This window comes from Phoca vitulina, unplaced genomic scaffold, assembly GCF_004348235.1.
Source record: "Phoca vitulina isolate PV1807 unplaced genomic scaffold, GSC_HSeal_1.0 scaffold7, whole genome shotgun sequence".
Taxonomy (NCBI): Eukaryota; Metazoa; Chordata; class Mammalia; order Carnivora; family Phocidae; genus Phoca; species Phoca vitulina.
The window spans coordinates 33,284,101-33,305,491 of NW_022589710.1; the positions used below are offsets into that span (position 1 = coordinate 33,284,101).

Below are 21,391 nucleotides of genomic sequence, written 5' to 3' on the forward strand. Positions count from 1 at the left end.
AAGAGTTGGACGCTTAACTGACTGAGTCACCTAGGTGTCCCAGTTGTTTTTATGTTTTAATAGGTGAACCTTTTCTTCAAATGAAAGCTTGCTTGGAATACTTTTGTTGTTAAAGTGATAATGGGAGGAGGGATAGGCTGAATTTCCATTTATTCAGTCTCTTTTGTAGTGTACCTTAGGCATCTTATTAGAGAGTTCCAAGATTCCTTGGAGTAATGTTATAAAAACGTGGCTGTGGATGATTTTCATTGAAGGGTTTTAAACCAAGTGGTAATAAGGTATTGCCTGTGTTAGAATAAATGTAGTGGTTTGGTGGAGGTTGAATTTGAGAGAATCAAGCTTGGAGTTTGGGAAACCAATGGGAAGTTATTGCAGTTATGTTGGTGAATTTAGAGGTGACTTAAACAAGAAATGGAAAGATGGGGATGAATTGGAGAGATAGTTTGAGTTTAAAATACCAATTCCTACTGAGGGATTAGGAGTGGGAGGTGAAGGCAAGGGAGGTTGATTGGGTAAGGTAGTATTAGGAAGAACACAGAGACCTTTAGTTTTCAACCTGCTTCCCTTCTCTCAGTCCAATACCTTCTTCATTGTCCCCAGTGTTTGATTTTTAATGATGGCTGTTTTTCCATTTATTCAGTAAACTAGCTAGCTAATCAATATTTATTGAGGCCTACTATGTCCAGGATACTCGCATATTCTATTTTAGTGAGAAAATTGAGGCTACCAGTTTCTTATTGTTAAAAACGGTAGACTATTAGGTCTGAATCTCATTTGGCCTGTTGGCAGTGTTTGGTGTAGCCTCCTCCCTTGATACTGAAACCCTGTTCTTTAACTTCTGTGGGGCTACTCCATTCCTCATCCTGCTGCTCTCACCTTCCCCTTTCATCTTCTTAAGAGGCTTAGCTTTCCTTCCTGACTCCTAAAACATGGTTCCTTTCAGTGCTTCTCTTTATGAGTTACCCCTTTATACTAATTACTCTCAAATGTTTCTGTAGCACATTGTTTTTTCTCCTGAGCTCCTAGAGTTATACTATGTAATATATACATATATCTATAAATAGTTAATAGATATTTATTTCTTGATGTATTATAGGCACTTTTAATTCAGCATTCCAGAGCTGAATTTTTAAATCTTTACCACTTGTTTCTACTATTATGTTCTTTATCCAAGTGTTCAAGCCATATCTGGTCTGTCTTACTATACTGTTGATAGTCTCTGCTCATCATTTTTCAAATCTGGTTCCCCCTCCATTTCTATTATTATTATTACCTTATTTAGGACTCTCATCATTTCTTCTCTGGTTTTCCTGTTTTCAGTGATGGCCCGATTGATCTGTATACTTTACTGCTTCTAGTTGTCTTTCTAAAGTTATCCCTCAAATTTCCCTCATTTTTTTCTGATTGTCTTAGTATGGCTCACATTGTCGTAGTGTGGTATGAGGACCCTCCATGATCTGCCCTCTGCTTGCCTTTTCAGTTTTATCTAGAACTTTTCCCCACCCCCATACTTCATGACTTGGCCATACCACTCATTCCAGCTTTATTCATGTCTTTGCATCTTTGTTTTGTCTGCCTGAATAGCTGTTCTACTCTCTAATGGGGGCAAATACTTACTGTTTGAGGTCTTAGCTCAACCTCTTAGGTTTCCTAGGGTTGCTGTAACAAATTATTAAAAACTGGGTGACTTATAACAGGAATTTATTATAGTTCTAGAGTCTAGAATTCTGAAATTAAGGTGTTATCAAGGTCATGCTTTCTCTAAATGCTCTAGGGAAGAATCCTTCCTTGCCTCTTCTAGCGTCTGGTGGTTGTCAGCAACCTTCAGTGTTACTCTCATCTGTACCTTTGTCTTCACATGGTCTTCTCCTCTGTGTCTGCATTTCTAGTATGACTCCATCTTAACTTGATTACATCTGCAAAGACCCTGTTTTCAAATAAGGTCACATTTACAGGTACCAGGGGTTAATTAAGACTTTCAACATATATTTTGGGGGATACATTTAACCCACAACACTCTATATGAAATCTTTTCTTTCTCTGTGTGTCCTTTATCACTGCAAGGAGAGTTTACCAGTCTATCGATTCTGTTTTCACTGTACCCTCTTTAACACTTGTTACACTTAATTGATTACATGTCACTATTTTACTGTAAGGCTCATCTTTTTCTGCTTATATGCCTCTAATCAAGTAGTTTACTTTTCCAGCTTTCATATCTCAGCCCCTAACTTTCTACATTTATTCCTGCTAATTCTTGTAGCTCAAGTTTGAATTCTCTTCTCCACTGGGGGCCTGAGTTAGAGTAGCAACCTTGCCAACAGAGAAGGAAGAGTTTGTAAAATTATAGGGAGAGATGCTAGTAGGATGTAGCAACTGATTTAAGGGGAATGGGGGTTGGGGGGGCAGAGAGGGAGTAAACAGGGATGAATTTATGGTTTCTTTTCTTTTTTTTTTTTTTTTTAAAGATTTTATTTATTTATTTATTAGAGAGCGAGCGAGAGAGAAACAGCATGAGAGAGGAGAGGGTCAGAGGGAGAAGCAGGCTCCCCGCTGAGCCGGGAGCCCGATGTGGGACTCGATCCCAGGACCCTGGGATCATGACCTGAGCCGAAGGCAGTCGCTTAACCAACTGAGCCACCCAGGCTCCCTGAATTTATGGTTTCAAATGGAGTTGACTGAGATGTAGGTGTGCACTTAGTGGACATAAGGAATATAGGAGTATGATCAGCTTTGGGAGACGAGATACTAAACTTAATTTTGGGTCTAGTAGTGAGTTTGAATTGTAGGTGAAACATCTTTTTGTTTGAGAACTTTGTTTATCTAATGTGTGAATTGAAAAAAAAATCAAATAGAGGGTTTTAAATATTATTTATGTAAAATATATATTTTTCTCTGAGGTCTTCGTTATTCATATATTATATTCATGATGCTCAAACCTATTATGCTCTCTTCCTCTATTCTGTATTTACTTGAAGTGCCATAATTTCTCAGTGTTCTGTCAAATTAAAAAAAAAGAGCTTTAAAATAAAGCCATTTAGATTTTACTGTATTTTTCATTCATAAGAATTAAAGAGCAAAGACTAGGTATACGATTGCTTTGAAGTATGACTTAGAATTGTAATAAATTTCAGAGCCTGGAATTATTTCTGAGGAATTCCATTAAAGGAGAATGAGTAGAACTATGGTTCATTCTGTTTACATATTAGCTTTGAATTTTGAATTTTTCAGTGCACAAATTTATGTGCTTATGTTAAAAAATAACTTCAGTTTTTTACAGCTTCTCTTAAATGAATGCTATTTGGAACTCTAGCATCATGAAGACTTATTTCAGCTTGGGAAAAAGCAGTTCAGTACAGTGATAACTTTTCATTATCTGGAATGTTCTGGAAATTGTTTCTATTAAATAAACCAGTCTTTTCAATGGAGTCTTTCAGTTAGTAGCTCTGTATATGGACTGTCTCTTTGTTGTTTTTGTTGGGTTTTTGGTTTTGAATGACTTGAAACTATCTGTAATAATTATAAATAAATCCATTACTAAGCACATTTCCTGCAGATGGGTGCAGTGTACTTGTTTAGGTGTTTGTTTAATGGTAGGTGTCATTCTCTTTGATAGTACCATGTCCACATGAAATTAAATGAACTCTAGTTCCCTCAGAGTAGAAATGCTGCTCTATTAAACCGTGACTAGTGTGTTTCATGCTTCTAAAAAAGAAAGTGTCAGAGTGTAGTTAGGATTGATTTTGGTTACTAAATTTATTCCATGCTGTATATAAATATTTCTGTTTCAGACTCGGGAACAGGAGGAATTGGAAGAGGCTTTAGAGGTAGAAAGACAGGAAAATGAACAAAGAAGACTGTTTATACAAAAAGAAGAACAACTGCAGCAGATTCTAAAAAGGAAGAATAAGCAGGCTTTTTTAGATGAACTGGTATGTATTAATGCTAAGTGCATTCAGAGTTTATCTTTCCTATTTATTATGCTGGATAATGGCATTTAAATGGCATTTCTACTGGTATATTCAATGCTGGTATATTCAACTTCTGTTCCTTCATTAAAAAAAACAGTTTGTCAATATCTGTTTTATTTTCAGATGAGAGAGCAATATAACTGATGTTAGACAGTGTACTATTTATAGGTTATTTATGTGTTTTTAAACTTACTGACTAAAACTCATTGTTTTCAGAGCAATTTTCTCCTGAATAGTACTGGCTCTCTTATAACTAGCTCCTTTTTTTTTTTAAATTTTTTATTGTTATGTTAATCACCATACATTACATCATTAGTTTTAGATGTAGTGTTCTATGATTCATTGTTTGTATACAACACCCAGTGCTCCATGCAGAACGTGCCCTCTTTAATACCCATCACCAGGCTAACCCATCCTTCCACCCCCCTCCCCTCTAGAACCCTCAGTTTGTTTTTCAGAGTCCATCATCTCTCATGGTTCGTCTCCCCCTCCGATTTCCCCCCTTCGTTCTTCCCCTCCTATCTTCTTCCTTTTTTTTTTCCTTAACATATATTGCATTATTTGTTTCAGAGGTACAGATCTGAGATTCAACGGTCTTGCACAATTCACAGCGCTTACCAGAGCACATACCCTCCCCAGTGTCTATCACCCAGTCACCCCATCCCTCCCACCCCAGCCCCCACTCCAGCAACCCTCAGTTTGTTTCCTGAGATTAAGAATTCCTCATATCAGTGAGGTCATATGATACATGTCTTTTTCTGTTTGACTTATTTCGCTCAGCATAATACCCTCCAGTTCCATCCACGTCATTGCAAATGGCAAGATCTCATTCCTTTTGATGGCTGCATATTCCATTGTATATATATACCACATCTTCTTTATCCATTCATCTGTCGATGGACATCTTGGCTCTTTCCACAGTTTGGCTATTGTGGACATTGCTTAACTAGCTCCTTTTTAAGTGTTTGGGCTTCATGGTGAAATTTATAGTGATTCTAGTTACTCTGTGAGAACTGTGTTTCATATTTTTGCATGAGAAAATGCAAATGCCATTTCCAAAGAAATGGCAGTGTTTTGTGAGTTATTTGTGTTTCCCAATAGTTAGCTCCCCAAGTATTCACCATTGTTAGATAACAGCAGTAATAATAACTAAGGTTTATGAAGTGTTTCATAGATTTGACAATATATTATTTGATGCTTATAAGCTGGGGTCATATTGATAAAATCACAGTAGAAATGATCCTCTCCAGAAAATCTATTTGCATTCTTCTCTTTCCTTTTCTGTCCACATAATTAATTTCTTTTTTTTTGAACCTTTTTTTTATTATGTTAATCACCATATATTACATCATTAGTTTTTGATGTAGTGTTCCATGATTCATTGTTTGCGTATAACACCCAGTACTCCATTCAATACATGCCCTCTTTAATACCCATCACCAGGCTAACCCATCCCCCCACCCCCCTCCCCTCTAATTAATTTCCATGTGGTGTTAACATACTTTAATTCTTTGGTCTAGTTGATATGGTGTTTGTTACTGTATGGTTGGGTAAATGTGTATGTATATATTTTTCTACTGTTCTTTTGGCCAAAAGTTAGCTAACCAGGAATAAAAAGAGAAAGCAAGATAATTAAATTAGAAGTAGGTGAGAAAGTAAAGGAAAAAGTAAGGGCATTAATGAGGCTTAGATAGAAAATGCTTATCATAAACCCTATCTACTTTGTATAAGTGGAATATGAATTGGTTTCTAAAAATGAAGACAGTAGCATATAAAATAGAATATGGTATTTTCCTTAGCAGTTTCCATTAATTTTTCTTGAAACTATAAAGTGTCAGTTGTGGCTTTTAACAGTTGAAATGACACATGTGTTTCACATTTTTTGTTGATATTATCTTGTGAGAAATTGAAAACTTTAAAGAATGAATTAGTAAATATTGATGTTAAAATTATTTTTTTTTAATTTTATTTTATTATGTTATGTTAATCACCATACATTACATCATTAGTTTTTGGTGTAGTGTTAAAATTATTTTATTTAAAGTTTCTTTCCCCCATCATTTTATACAAAGAAGAACACACTTTCCTTGGTAACCCTTCTCCTTTGTTCAATTAATTGAATTAATTCAAAATATAGTACTTAGATATGAAATGAAGATACAGTTTAACATTTAAAAATACTGCATCTAAATAGTTTTTAGATTTAATTTTGAGGTTAGCTAGCTTTGCATAGCAATTACTCTTGCATATTTTTTTAGCCCTCAAAGTAATAAGTTTTGCTGCCTCATTGAGCTGCTATTGGCATGAAGCTCCCCTTTAATTCAGTGGGGCATGAAGCAAGATGTGAAACTGCCAATGTTGTACATTGTGTATAATCTGGAGTTAATATTGGTTTTTGTGAGACCCGCCCCCCCCCCCCGCAACTTCCTGTTTTCTTCACCTGCAAGTCATTACTGCACATACTTTCTTCACCATTTAGATCATGTAACATGGTGGTTAAATAATCCTTAGCAATTTACTGTATTCGTTAGAACAATGAATTACAATAGATTGTTTTAGAATATCAGTACGTTTTGAATTTCTGGTTTCCTAATTTTATTTTTAAAAATTGTTACTTTAATTTTTTAATAATCATTAAATTTTTTTGTTAAAATGTGACCATATGTTTTAGTTCTTATTGACTAATTGAAAGTATTTATTAAATTTCTTTTTATCTTTCGGGTTCCCTAATAAGTAAAAAAACACATTCTATTTCTTTCTCTATGTTTGTTCATGTATTAGATTCTATAAAATAGATAATTTGGCATTTGTAAATATGTCTGGAAGCTTAAATCTTAGAATTATTCTCTGGATCTAATTTAGGCAACAAGTACTACTTATTAGAATTTTTTTCTCCTGTGTTTGGGTTTGGTTTTTGTGCTAATGGTCACTTTTTAACCTTTAAAAAGCATTACGTTATACTGTATGTGACAGGATTTTAATGTTATGGTCTTAATGTTTATGGCTTAGCATTTACCATAATGTTGCCTAAAAAGTCCATTTATTTAATCCTAACTGTAAATTCAATTTTTTTTAACAGTTTGGGAAAAGATTTTTAAACAGGTCCTGACTTATTAAATCTTTTTATATTCCTATTTGAAAATTCTCTTCAGTTATGTCTTAAATTTTGTTAAGGGCTAATATTGTTGTCAAATGTAGTAGCTGATTTTTATTAGAAATATTGTTTGCCAGATGGCTTGCTTAAAGTCAGTTAAAATAATCTTTAAAAAATGGTCATTATAAAGCTTTTAATGAGTATTACAGGCAGTCTTATTAAAATTTCTTTAAATATTAAACAGTATACCTTCAGGCAATTAATGTAGTTTAGAGAACCTTTCAAGATAGACTGGAAAGCTAAGAAAAATTAAATAACTTGCAAGGCTGAATCTGCATTTTATATATTCCTGAGAGCATGTATGTTCCCATAGTTTATTTTACTCTGTAGATTTTTGTTGTTGTTGTTAGAGCTCCTGCTTCATTCTAATTTAACATTCACAAAGATTTTCAGCCTTCAGAGTTTTTTTTTTTTTTTTAAAGATTTTATTTATTTATTTGAGAGAGAGAGAATGAGAGACAGAGAGCATGAGAGGGAGGAGGGTCAGAGGGAGAAGCAGACTCCCTGCCGAGCAGGGAGCCCGATGCGGGACTCGATCCCGGGACTCCAGGATCATGACCTGAGCCGAAGGCAGTTGCTTAACCAACTGAGCCACCCAGGCGCCCCAGCCTTCAGAGTTTTGAATGCTAAAATGGAATAAAGCAGATTGAAGTAAATTGTATGCCTTAATGTCAAAATTAGTTTTAGACTCCTAGAACGTTTATTTTTTATTAAATTTCAGCTGTATTACCAAGACATTTTAATATTTAGGTCCTTTTATGTGAAAGCAAAACCAGGATTAAAATGGGCCGAAGTATTGATTAGCAACCTTTTTGAAGTGAACACATTGTCTTGCTTTTACACAAGGACGTTCACTTATTAGAGTAAATACCAGGTATGGAAGAGCATTTGAATTCACTTAGAGTATAAGTTGAGAAGGAATGCCAAAGAAATTTATTTTTCTTCTGTTAGTTTTTACATATGAAAAGATAGTAATGGGTTTCAAAAGTTATTTTGGGCCACAGCCCATTTAAAATCTCTCTTAATTTTACATTTTATTATAATTTTTTTTTTACTTTTTTTTTTTTTTTAAAGATTTTATTTATTTATTTGACAGAGAGAGACACAGCGAGAGAGGGAACACAAGCAGGGGGAGTGGGAGAGGGAGAAGCAGGCTTCCCACCGAGCAGGGAGCCCGATGTGGGGCTCGATCTCAGGACCCTGGGATCATGACCTGAGCCGAAGGCAGACGCTTAACGTCTGAGCCACCCAGGCGCCCCTTTTTTTTACATTTTATTTAAAGTTCTTTTTTTAAAAAAATATTTGAGAAAGTGAACGAGCGGGGTGGGGAGTAGGGGTGGGGGGGAGGAGCAGAGGTAAAGGGACAAGCAGACTCCTCACTGAGCATGGAGCCTGATGTGGGGCTCAGTTTCATGATCCCGAGATTTTGACCAGGGCTGAAATCAGGAGTTGGATACTCGACCAACTGAGCCACCCAGGCACCCCTTTTTTATAAAATTCTTAATGGAAATCTAGAATAGCTGCAGAAATTCACAATAATACTGTTACTAATGCAGAACCAATGCTTTATTGTAGAATATGAAAGGTATTCAAGTATATTCTTATAGTATATTTCATTCATTCTCCTTTATTATTGCTAAAGTTCCCAAGGCTCTATTTTATAAATAAAACTTGTGTTCTTTCATTAAAAAAAATTTAATCTTTGTAAATTGCTGTTGCAAAGCACTTCTGTTACCAAGTCTTTAGGTACAAATTTATTCTAGGACAATTCTGTTGAAATAAATTGGTTGTTATTTGAATTACTTCTGTACTGTAGACTTAAAACAATTCCTTTAAGTATGTTAATTAACTACATTTGTGCCTTAAAAATATTCTTAAGTTGTTGATTTGGAAAGAAAATTAGATTCTGCTATATTTTTACTTTCATACTATGAAATGTTTAACAATATAGTTTTTTTAAGGATTAAATTCTAGGTAGTTATTATTTTAAAAATCTGTAGGCCATTTGAAGAATATGTGTGTTTTTGTAGGTAGCCTTGGTATAGGAGATAGAAATGTGTTTGTAACCTTCATTTTTGTTTGCACATATAAAGTACTGTGTTTGTATATATGATCTCCTTCCTTCTTGGGTTCCTTCTGCATGCGTTTCTGTGTTCTTATTTAACTGAAAACTCAGAAAGGAAGAGGTCTGGATACATTTAGTTTAGACCTTAGTTCCACAGCACTTTAAACATATAAGAGAACTTCATGTTAAACAGGATAAATAAGCCTATGTATAAGAATTAGTAATTTGCTTGTTAATATGTATGTGTGCAGATTTGTGTAAACAGTAGCCCTGGTTTAGTATCAGTATAAGATATTAGAAATATTTACTATCATTGTGTTAATTAAGAAAATCTAGACTTAATTTCTAAAAATAAGTCCATAAAGGAGAATAAATATATTTTTGGTTGTACTTAACAATTGTTCCATTGTGCAAAACAGAACAAGGATCATTTCCAAACGGCCTCAGGTGAAATCTAATGGGAAACAATTGCAGACTGGTCTGAATTCACTGGTAGAAGAATGTGTCTTAGATAAACATCTGATCTAAGTTATAGTACTTTGTATTACTCTTTTTGTGATTAGCTTTTAATTTTTTTTAGTTTAATAAATATGGTTGGCTTTGCTAGATGAAATAAGACTCTATTATATTGTCTTTAATGTGGATTTTATAAAAGTACTTTTTTTGCAGGTTATTTTGATTTATGAATCTCAAACAGCCTTTTCTTATTATGGAATGTTAAATTTTTTTGCGAAGTGTTCTCCATAAAGTGAATATTTAGGTTGACATCAAATGCTTATGAAAAGGCATAATTTAAAATAAAAGACTTGTTGCTCATTAGTTTTTCCTTTTTAACTTTCATATTGCACTTTTACTTTTCTTACAGGAGAGTTCTGATCTCCCTGTTGCTCTCCTTTTGGCTCAGCATAAAGATCGATCTACCCAGTTGGAAATGCAACTTGAGAAACCTAAACCTATTAAACCAGTGACATTCTCCACAGGCATCAAAATGGTAAGCTGTATTTTAATGGCTTGTTTGAAGAATGTATTTCAAGGATTGCACTTTATAACTTTATATTGATTTCTATAGTTAAATTGGAAGGTTCAGATGCTTTTAGAACAGTATCTGATCTAGGCTAGACCTATAGAAACATGAATACACGCAGTGAAAGGGGAAAGTGAAAAGTAATAAATAATTTTCAAAGTACATAACACAATTTTGTTGTACGTGAAATTGGGTTTGTATGTTTTTTTTCTTATTTTACATAAATTTTTAAGCTTGTAGTGTAGAAAAACATTCTTAAAAAAAATGCAGACTTCTGGTTTCTTGTATGGCATGTAAGAAGCTTGGATATTGTCATCCCATTCTAACAACAAGTAAAAAGCTGAGCATACTGAAAAATCCAACAACTTTTCTTAGATCCATGAATGAAGAGAGGTCATAGGGCAAACCACTGCCCTCAAAATTGGAGAGATTGGTAGAGAATACAGGGAATCACAACTTAACTAGAGTAGCAACCTCGCCAGGAACTAGTGCTGGTATAGGTAAATCTGATTGTAATTGACAAATTGCTGGAGGCTCAGTGTGGACAACTCTGAGAGTTCAGAACTCTGGGGGGGGAACCAGTTATTGAGGGCCCCTGCACTTCTGTGAGTTCTACCTCTTGCATCTCTATCACGTTCTCTCAGTGAATATTAGAGAAAAATCCCCTCTTGCTTTTAGCAGAGAAAAAGGAAAAGGAACAATTTTGAAATATACCAGAGCATTTTGTTCTTCTTAATAAGGCCTACCATCAGGATAAACTATTTTGTCAGAGTCTAACCTACTGGAGTTTATGAGAACCTACCTGATGTAGGGGAAGGGAAATACCCAATTCTAGCTGTTCAAGCCTTCTGTATGGGAGAAGGGAAACAAATAGCTTCAGCGTACTCTAACCATTCTGCCCTGCCTAAGGGGAGGTGGGATGGATTGAGAAGCTCTTGTGAAGTTCACAGTCTAGAAGCACAGGCTCTCTAAAGGACTGGGACCTGATCATAGAACTATAAAATGCTCTGCCATCCCCCACACCTCACCACCACATTGCTAAAGGCCTATTTATAGCAGTGCCTTTTCCCCAGTCCATTATGCCTTGGTTGTCAAGAAAAAAATAATAAAACATATTAAAAGGCAGAAAACAAAGTTGGAAGAGACAGACCAAGCATCAGAACCAGGCTTAGATATGGCAGGGATGTTGGAATGATCAGACTGGGAATATAAAACAATTGTGATTAATATGCTAAGGGTGCTAATGGATAATGTAGATGACATGTAAGAAAAGTGGGCAATGGTAAGGAGAAGGATGGAAATTCTGAGAAAGAACCAAAAAGAGATGCTAGAGAAAAGAACACTAACAGAAATGAGGAATAGCTTTGATGGGCTCATTAGTAGACTAGACGCCCTGATGAAAAAATCTTTGAGGATACATCAGTACACTCCTTGAAAACTGAAAACCAAAGAGAAAAAGCCTGGAGGGGATAAAAAAACCAGGACAGAATATCCAAGGACTGTGGGGTGACTATAAAAGGTATAACACATGTGTAACGGGAATGCCAGAGGAGAATGAGAGAAAGTCACAGAATATTTGAAACAATAACAAGTGAGAATTTCCCCCAAATTAACGTCAGATACCAAACCAAAGATCCAGAAAGCTCAGAGAACACTAAGTAGGATAAGTGCCAAAAGAACTACACCTAGGTATATCATTTTCAAATATCAGAAAATTGAAGATAAAAATTCTTGAAGCAGCCAGAGGGGGAAAAATACCTTGCCTATAGAAGAGCAAAGATACGAATTATATCTGGCTTCTCCTCAGAAACCACAAGAAGAGAGTGGAGTGAAATATTTAAGGTGATGAGAGAAAAAAATCACCAACCTAGAATAATGTACCATGCAGAATTATCTTTTAAAAGTGAAGGAGAAATTGGGATACCTGGGTGGCTCAGTTGGTAAAGTGGCCTAATGTTGATTTGGCTTGGGTCATGATCTCAGGGTCCTGGGATTGAGCCCCACGTTGGGCTCCAAGCTCACGGGGGAGTCTCCTCTGCTCAAGGATTCTCTGTCTCCTTCTGCCCCTCCCTCACCTTGTGCATGCATGCTCTCTCTCTTTCTAAAATTAAAAAGTGAAGGAGAAATAAAGACTATCAGACAAACGAGTTTTTTGCCAGTAGACCTTCCTTGCAAGAAGTGTTAAAAGAAGTTCTTTTAGAGCTAAGGAAATGATATAGGCAGAAACTCAAATCTAAATAAAGGAAGAGCATCAGAGAAGAAAAGAATGAAGGTAAAATAAAAACTTACTTTTTTATTCTTAATCTAACAGATAACAGTTTAATAAGAATACTGTATTTGAATATGTTTGCTTATGTGTATGTGTATACACACACACTCACTTATATAAGTAAAGTGAATGACAGTGATGATGTAAGATATAGGAGGAAGCAGAACTGTCTTATTATTATGAGGTACTCACACTACCAATGTTTTTCTCCCCAACTGCCCATTCAGCTACTGTTTTTTTTTTTTTTTAAAGATTTTATTTATTTATTTTTGCAGGAGAAAGAGAGGGAGAGAGAGAGAGAGAAAGCGCACGCAGGCACACGAGCAGGGGGGAGGGGCAGAGGGAGAAGCAGACTCAATCCCAGGACCCTGGGATCGTGACCTGAGCCAAAAGCAGGCACTTAACCGACTGAGCCACCCACGCGCCCAGCTACTGTTTTTTGATTTTTAAAATTGCCTACCTTGTTAGTCATACGTGTGCTGCCTATTAGATTATAACATCTTGAGGGCAGAGGCTGCATATTTTTTTGTTTTATATAATTATGAATATGTGGGTACCTGAATAATATAAAATATTCCTGATCAATTTTAAATTTACAAATTTAGGAAGTATTAACACATTTTCATATAATGTAAAGAAAAAAATTATTAAAGAATTACAAAAGCTTTTGAATTAAGAGACAGTATAGAGAAAAGAAAATAGGCATGGAAAGACTCAGGTACAAGGGGATTAAACTTCAGCTTCACCACTTACCAGATGTCTATGCATGCGTAAGATACTTCTTTATTCTTGCTGGGTTTGTTTCCTCATTGGTAAAGTTGAGATAATTTTCACTTTATATGATTGTTTGGAGGATTAAAAAAATATATATAAAATGTTAACCACGTGCATCTTTAATGTTATCAGTAATTTTTTTTTTAAGAGAGGGAGGGGGAGGGGCAGAGGGAGATAAAGAATCTTAAGCAGGCTCCATGCCCAGTGCAGAGTCTGATGCTGAGCTTGATCTCATGACTCTGAGATCATGACTTGAGCCAAAACCAAGAGTCAGCTGCTTAACCAACTTCACCACCCAGGTGCCCCATCAGTAATGTTTATTGTTATTATTATAGTTAAATATCTAAGTGAATTACATAATGATTTTTTTACATTGTGTAATTAGGTAATAAAATATTTCCAAAGTTCTTGAATTTGAGGGAATTTTATGATAAATTTGTCATTTTGATACTTCTATAAATCTGTGGTAGTGCTGTGACCATAGTGTTTTAAAGTTTTTTAAAATTTATTTTTTAATTCATATATAGTAAAGGTCATTCTTTGTGGTATACAGGGTCTTGACAAATGCATAGTTGTATATCTACCACCTAGTCATAATATAGAGCAGTTCCATCCCTCCTCAAAATTCCTTTGTTCTACCATTTCATAGCCTGTACCTCCAACCCCCCTAAGCAACTAGTGGTTTTTTCTGTGTCTCTCTTGTTTTGGGTTTTGTAGAATGTCATATAAAAGGAATCATACATACAGGCCTTTTAAGTCACGGTTTGTTAACTTAGCAAGATGTATTTGAGATCATGCGTGTTGTTGTTGTTCCTTTTTATTGAGTAATATTACCGTTTTATGGATATACCAGTTTTTTAATCCATTCAACAGTTGAAGGACATTTGGATTTGTGTTTTGTTTTTTAATGATTATGAGTGAAGCTGCTATGAACATTTGTATACAGTTTTGTGTGTCGTGAGTTTTCATTTCTGTTGGCTAAATACTAAGAATGAGATTGGTGAATTATATGGTAAGGCTATGTTTAGTTTTGTAATAAACTGCTAAATTGTTTTTCAAAGTGGCTGTACCAGTTTGCATTCCCACCAACCTTTTATGAGTGTTCCACTTGCTCTGTATCTTTGCCAGTGCTCGGTATTTTGAGTTTTAAAAATGTTTTAGGCATTCAAAACAGGTGTGTAATGTTATTTCATTATGGTTCTAATTTGCATGTCCCTGATGACTAGTGATGTTGAGCATTTTTTCATATGCTTATTTGCTATCAGTTTTTCCTTTGCTCTTAGCATTTACTTTAATATTTAGGTATCTTTTTAGAAAAGGTTGTGACCTTATTATTTATTTTCTTTATTCTTCCCTCTCTTACAACTTTTTGTTTTGTGAAATGTAGTGTATATACACAAAAGTACACAGAACCAATTATCACAGAGTAAACATCTGTGTAATCATCACAGAGGTAAAAGAAAAAAAAGTATTGTTAATGCTCTAGAAGCCTGCCTTATGACCCCTTAGACTTGGTCAGTTCCCCATTCTTTTTCCTCAAAGTAGTCACTTTTCTTCTTCTTCTTTTTTAAATTTTATTTATTTATTTATTTATTTATTTATTTTGAGAGAGAGAGAGAGCACAAATGGGGGAAGGACAGAGAGAGGGAGAAGTAGACTCCTCACTGAGCAGACTCCTCACTGATGCCAGACTTGATCCCAGGACCCCGGAACCATGACCTGAGCTGAAGGCAGACGTTTAACTGACTGAGTCACCCACGCATCCCAAAGTTGTCATTCTTCTTTTATGGCAGTCCCTTTCTTGCTCTTATAAATAACTTTAACATCTAAGCATATATGTCTTAACCTGATTAATGTTGGGCCTGTTCATATTATATTTGTGAGATTCATCCATGTTTTTTGCGTATAGAGCTTTTTTTTTTCTTTTTCATTGTTGGATAATGTTCCATTGGAGGAACATACTACTATTTATCCATTCTACTGTTGCTGGATGATTGGATCCCTTTGAGTTTTGGGTATTATGAATTATGCTAACGTGTTAATATATGTTTCTTGGTGCACATGTACACATATTGTTTTGGTGGCTGTTTACCTAAGAATAGCGTTATCAGGTCATGGCGAATATGTTTGTTCATTTTAGGCAGTATTGCCAAATCATTTCCCAAAGTGGTTTTTGCCAATTGTACTTCTACCAGCAGTGTTCTTGTTATTCCACATTTTTGTCAACACTTGGGATTTTCTGTCTTTTCAGTTTTACCATTCTGGTGGGCATTTAGTAGTGTTTTGTGATTCTAATCTGCATTTTATTTTGCTGATCACTAATGACATTGAGCATTGGCTATCCTATTTTCTGAAATGCCTGCTCAAGACTTGCTGATGTGTAGGCGTTTTTTATATGTTCTGGATCTAAGTCTTTTATTAATCATATGTGTTGTAGGAATTTAAATTATTTGCTGGGTCACCTGGTTGGCTCAGTCAGTGGAGCATATGACTCTTGATCTTGGGGTTGTGAGTTCAAGCCCCATGTTTGGTGTAGAGATTACCTCAAAATAAAATCTTAAAAAAAATCATTTGCTGTCTCTCAAGGGATCTAGGGATTTTTGGCTGTGTGATTTCAGTAGTGGCATTTGTGATCTGTTGCACACCTTCATACTTCTGTTCCAACTTGCTCTGAGAAATAAAAGTGTTTTCTTTTACCTACCCCTTCCCCCGCCCAAAAAACCCACAAGCAATTCACTCGTGGCTTGTTTCTTTTCACTTTCTTGAGGGTATCTTTTGATACCTTTATTGTTTTACTTTTTTATTATCCACCTGGAATTGATTTTTTTTTTTTTGATATGATGTAAGGTAGGTGATCTCATTACTTTAATGCTTGTTGAGATTCATGTAACTTAAGTGTATGATAGAATACCTATTATTATTGTGTCCTGTAACAATTCAGCTTTTGGTTCAACAGCAAGGTGAAATTTTTAAATGAGAGTTTTTATGTGAATTTATTAATACCACTGAATGGGGAGGCTGAACGTAATGTAGATGAAAATCCAATGTTTATATAGTTGAATGTTTTTATACTCTTTGGAAAAATCAATCCTAAAATGCAGAATAAAAAATAACATTTATTGAGCATCTATATCCCAGGGGTTGATTTCATTGAGCAAATGTTGGTAAGGATGCCAACATTGCTTAGGACTTTGTGACCTTTGACAATTCTTTTTAATAAAAGTTCTTATCTTTTGTTTTTATAACTCCATGAAATGGTATTCTTATTTTTGCAGATGTGAAAACTGAGTCTCAGAGAAGTTAGATCACATATAAAAGGTGACACCGAGACTCATTCTCTTTCTATTATACCTCATTATTTAATTAATGAGAATATTAAAAAACAGAATTTATAAATTCTCCTTCAGGTATCTTTCTGATTTGAAGAGAGCTAGGATTTGAGTTATTGCTTCTAATAGTGGGCTGATTGTGTGGACTGGGTAATGTAAGGGACAGGAGCCAGCACAATGACCTTTTCTTTTCCTGATCTGCTCTACTTAAAGAAAGTCCAACACAACAAATGAAGTCAGATATACTGAACTTGGAGAAGGTTCAAGGAAGACATACAAATGTGATAAAGGGTTTTAGAAATAGATCCTTTGAGATGTGACTGAGAAGACAAAATTTATTTACTAAACCCAGAGAAAGATAAAGGGTTAAAAATTGGCATGATATAATGAGTAAGAAATGAGGATTTAATTATTATGTATTGAGATATGTAGAGTTGAGACAGTCATCAGTGAACAGATTTTGGTTAGGGATGTTCACATATATTGTGCCTGATGAATTCTTTGAATTATATTTCCTAGGAATTAAACTCTCAGTGGGTGGGGACATGTTAGGGGTAGGATCTTAGAAAAATTATTTGAATAATTTGTGACTTGACTTTCTTAGAGATTTCCATTTAATCACTGTCTTATGCATGAATAGGAGAAATTTCATTTTTTTTTTTTTAAAGATTTTATTTATTCATTTGAGAGACAGAGAGAGCACAGCAAGGGAAGGCAGAGGAAGAGGGAGAAGCAGACTCCCTGCTGAGCTGGGAGCCCAACGTGGGGCTTGATTCCAGGACCTGGGGATCATGACCTGAGCTGAAGGCAGACGCTTAACCATCTAAGCCACCCAACCAGGTGCCCCAGAAGAAACTTCATTATATATATATATTGTCTCTTCTGTAGTGATGGTTTTGAGCCTTTTTTTTTCCTTAAGATTTTATTTTTTTAACTAATGTCTATACCCAATGTGGGGCTCAAACTTACAACCCTGAGAACGAGTTGCATGCTTTACCAACTGAGCCAGCCAGGTGCCCCTGAACTTTTAAAATAAGAGTTCCAATGTTGTTTCTCAGTCAGGCATTTATTTTAATTTCATTGTTTCAAATCCCAGCAATATAATTTTACGGTCTTCTGTTTCTTCTTCATATCATAAGTAATTCTAATCTTTTTCCCAAAAGAATAGATATGGCTACCATTTCCTGATTACATCATTCTCAGGTGAGCCTATGAATAGACTTCAGTAAACCAGGTTTTTACCCCCATTTGTTGATAATTTGTGTAGTTAAATTATTAAACTTTCCATACAGAAAATCTACAGATTTAAGTAACTAAGTCTTAGTCTTGTCTTTATTGGGGGGCAGGGTTAGAGGGAGAGAGAGAATCTTAAGCAGGCTCCACGTCCAGCATGGAGCCGGTCACAGGGCTCTATTTCACAACCCTGAGATTATGCCCTGAGCTGAAATCAAGAGTTGGACACTTAACTGGCTGAGCCACCCAAGCACCCCATAGGTCTTAGTCTTTTGGGAGGGAGAAAAGCCACATTGGTCAGGTCATAAAATTAGGAGCCAGAATCTAAGGCTGGGAATCTGGTGCTTTTTCAGATAAGATGGTGTTCTAAACTTCACTGTGCTTTTGTATGCAAACTGGAAATAGAGTCAACAAAGGTTCCCTAAGAATTATTTTTAAGTATAGCTTTTGGTCCTTTGTGGGTGATTACTGGGGAGTAGTTTAGGGGAATGTGCCATTCATTGCCAAAGGGGAAAGCTGTTTGAGTATTTTAAACCCTAATGTTTAAAAAATTTTATATTATCTATGGGTAAGCCAGAACAGAGCTCATTTGTGATATACATTGGCTTTTCTGACTGCAACAAATAGTATTTAGCTATTTATATCAAGCATTGTTTATTCTTCTGATCTCATTTGAAGATTAAACTCTTTGTTAAAATGTTACAGAAAATTAATGTCCAGTTGTATCTGAAATAAAATAAAAATTATATTGAATAGTCAGTTTTGTCCTATAAAACCATAAATTTGAGCCAAACAGTTTAAGTGCTTTAAGACCATTTTGTCTAAAAATTGAAAATAAAACTTGACCAAATATTACTAATCCTGTTTTTTTTTTTTTTAAGATTTATTTATTTTAGAGACAGAAAAAGTCAGAGAGAGAGAGAGAGAGCACGAGTAGAGGGAGGGACAGAGGGAGAGGGAGAGAAATCCTCAAGCAGACTCCCTGCTGAGCACGGAGCCCAATGCAGGGCTCCATTGCATGACCTTGAGATCATGACCTGAGCCAAGATTAAGAGTCAGACGCCTAACCCACTGAGCTACCCAGGTGCTCCATTAATTCTGTTTTTTGTTTTTTAAGGATTTTATTTATTTCAGAGAGAGAGAGAGCATGAGCAGGCAGAGGGGCAGAGGGAGAGGGAGAAGCAGACTCCCAGCCGAGCAGGGAGCCCAATGTGGGCCTGATCCCAGGACCCTGGGATCATGACCTGAGCCGAAGGCAGACGCTTACCAGACTGAGCCACCCAGGCGCCCCTAATTCTGTTTTTAATAGACAGTTTGCATTTACGTAGCAAATCAGAGTGTAGCAACCAAAGAAGTCATGTGTCCTTTATCAAGTCTTGTGAAGATGCAAGTAGTATTTGAATTCTGTTTGTTTTTATCTTTAAATGTGTTTTCAATTAGTAAAATTAACATTAAAAATAGCCTTATCAGTTGTTATGCATTATGAAATCCATCCATACATAAATGATTGAGCTATTTATTACTTTCTCTTAACAAATGTCTCTAGCTAAAATAAATAAATAAATAAATGTCTCTAGCTATTTTGTTATTTCGATAAAATTGTAGTTTATTCTAATTTTCACCATAGATATCTTTGAAGAATTTATATGTAAGTATATAGAAGTTTTGTTAGTTCAGTCATATATGGAAGGAAATGGAGGTTCTTATAAATTAGGATAATCTTGAGTACTTTAATACGTAAACCTTTTATAAAATGAATAGTTGCTCATGATTAAAATTGTAAATTTGAATTTTATTATTTTTAGAATTATTTAAAATGGGTTGTCATATAATATTATTGTAAGGGGTTCAGATTGTGGCTCCTCTGCTACATATGGACTAGCTGTATGACCTTGGACAAATCACTTAACCTGATAAAGCCTTAAGTTACTAAGTTCTTTTTTTTTTAATTAAAAAATTTTTAAAAAGTTTTAAATCAAATTCCAGTTAACATACAGTGCAATAATAGTTTCATTTATACAATATAGTGATTCAACACTTCCCTACAACACCCAGGGCTCATCTCAGCCAGTGTACTTAAGTGTCCTTAATCCCCATCACCTATTTTACCCACCCCCATCCACCTCCCCTCTGGTAACTATCAGTTTGTTCTCCATAGTTAAGAGTCTGTTTCTTGATTTTCCTCTCTCTTTTTTCCTCCCTTTGTTTATTTGTTTTGTTTCTTAAATTCCACATATGAGTGGAGTCATATAGTATTTGTCTTTCTCTCACTCACTTATTTGGCTTAGCATAAAATCTTTAGTTTCCTCCATGTCATTGCAAATGGTAAGGTTTCATCTTTTTTTATGGCTGAGTAATATTCTATTATATATGTATATGTGTGTGTGTGTATATATATCCCACATCTTTTTTATCCATTTATCAGTTGATGGACACTTGGGCTGTTTCCATAATTTGGCTATTATAAATAATGCCGCTATAAACATGGGGGTACATGTATCCCTTTGAATTAGTATAGGGTTGTTGAGTATTTTTTGAAATAATTACATAAAACTCAAAGTGCCTGGCCCATTGTAAGTATAAATGGGTATAGATATAGGTAAAAACTATAATAGACCAGTGAATTTTGATTGCAGGTAGAGTTTGTGACTTTTTAAATTTATACCATACCTTTTTGACTAGATATTCCTTATAGGCCCCCAAATGCCTTTAGAAACCTTTTTTTAAGGGACGCCTGGGTGGCTCAGTTGGTTAAATGTCTGCCTTTGGCTTGGGTCATGATCCCGGGATCCTGGGATCAGGTCCCAAGTCGGGCTCCTTGCTTGGTGGGGAGCCTGCTTCTCCCTCTGCCTATGCTGCTCTGCCTGCTTGTGCTCTCTCTCTCTCTCTCTGTCAAATAAATAAATAAACTCTTATTTTTTTTTTTTTTTTTAGATTTTTTATTTATTTATTTGACAGAGAGAGACACAGCGAGAGAGGGAACACAAGCAGGGGGAGTGGGAGAGGGAGAAGCAGGCTTCCCGCAGAGGGGAGAGCCTGATGCGGGGCTCGATCCCAGGACCCTGGGATCATGACCTGAGCCGAAGGCAGACGCTTAACGACTGAGCCACCCAGGCGCCCCTAAATAAATAAACTCTTAAAAAAAAAAGAAACCTTTTTTTATATTCCATATTTCTAGATAACATTTCAGTTATACTATGGACATGTAAGAAACTGAAATATCCATAGTTGGGGAAACTTAGAAATAACTAATTATATACTGTGAGCTTTATATTCTTTCCCATACCTTACTATGGTGAAGGGAAAAAAGCAGTTACTGATCAAACTATTGGCTATAGGAGTTATTGCAGTGGTTGAATTTATTCCAGGAAACTTGTCTGATGGTCTGGACATGAGCATAAGCAGAAATAATGAATCAGGGAGTTGTGAATTATATCAGTTATTTTAATTGTAATAGGAACAAGTTAAAATCAGTAAGATATGAATAGAGGGAAGCCTTGATCCTTTAGTCGCAGTTTGGAGGACTTTCTAGATATGTGAAAATGTGGAAATACTCAGTCTGGAATGCAGAAATA

General features: G+C 35.4%; 1 protein-coding gene across 1 annotated transcript in view; it reads left to right on the forward strand.

Moving 5' to 3' along the window:
- The window catches only part of MNAT1 (MNAT1 component of CDK activating kinase), a 198,640-nt gene that overhangs the window by 70,170 nt on the left and 107,079 nt on the right, over positions 1-21,391 (forward strand). The window contains exons 5-6 of the mRNA XM_032405247.1: positions 3,789-3,929; positions 10,053-10,178. Of these exons, the coding sequence (XP_032261138.1) occupies positions 3,789-3,929; positions 10,053-10,178 (267 nt within the window). The remainder of the gene's footprint in view (positions 1-3,788; positions 3,930-10,052; positions 10,179-21,391) is intronic.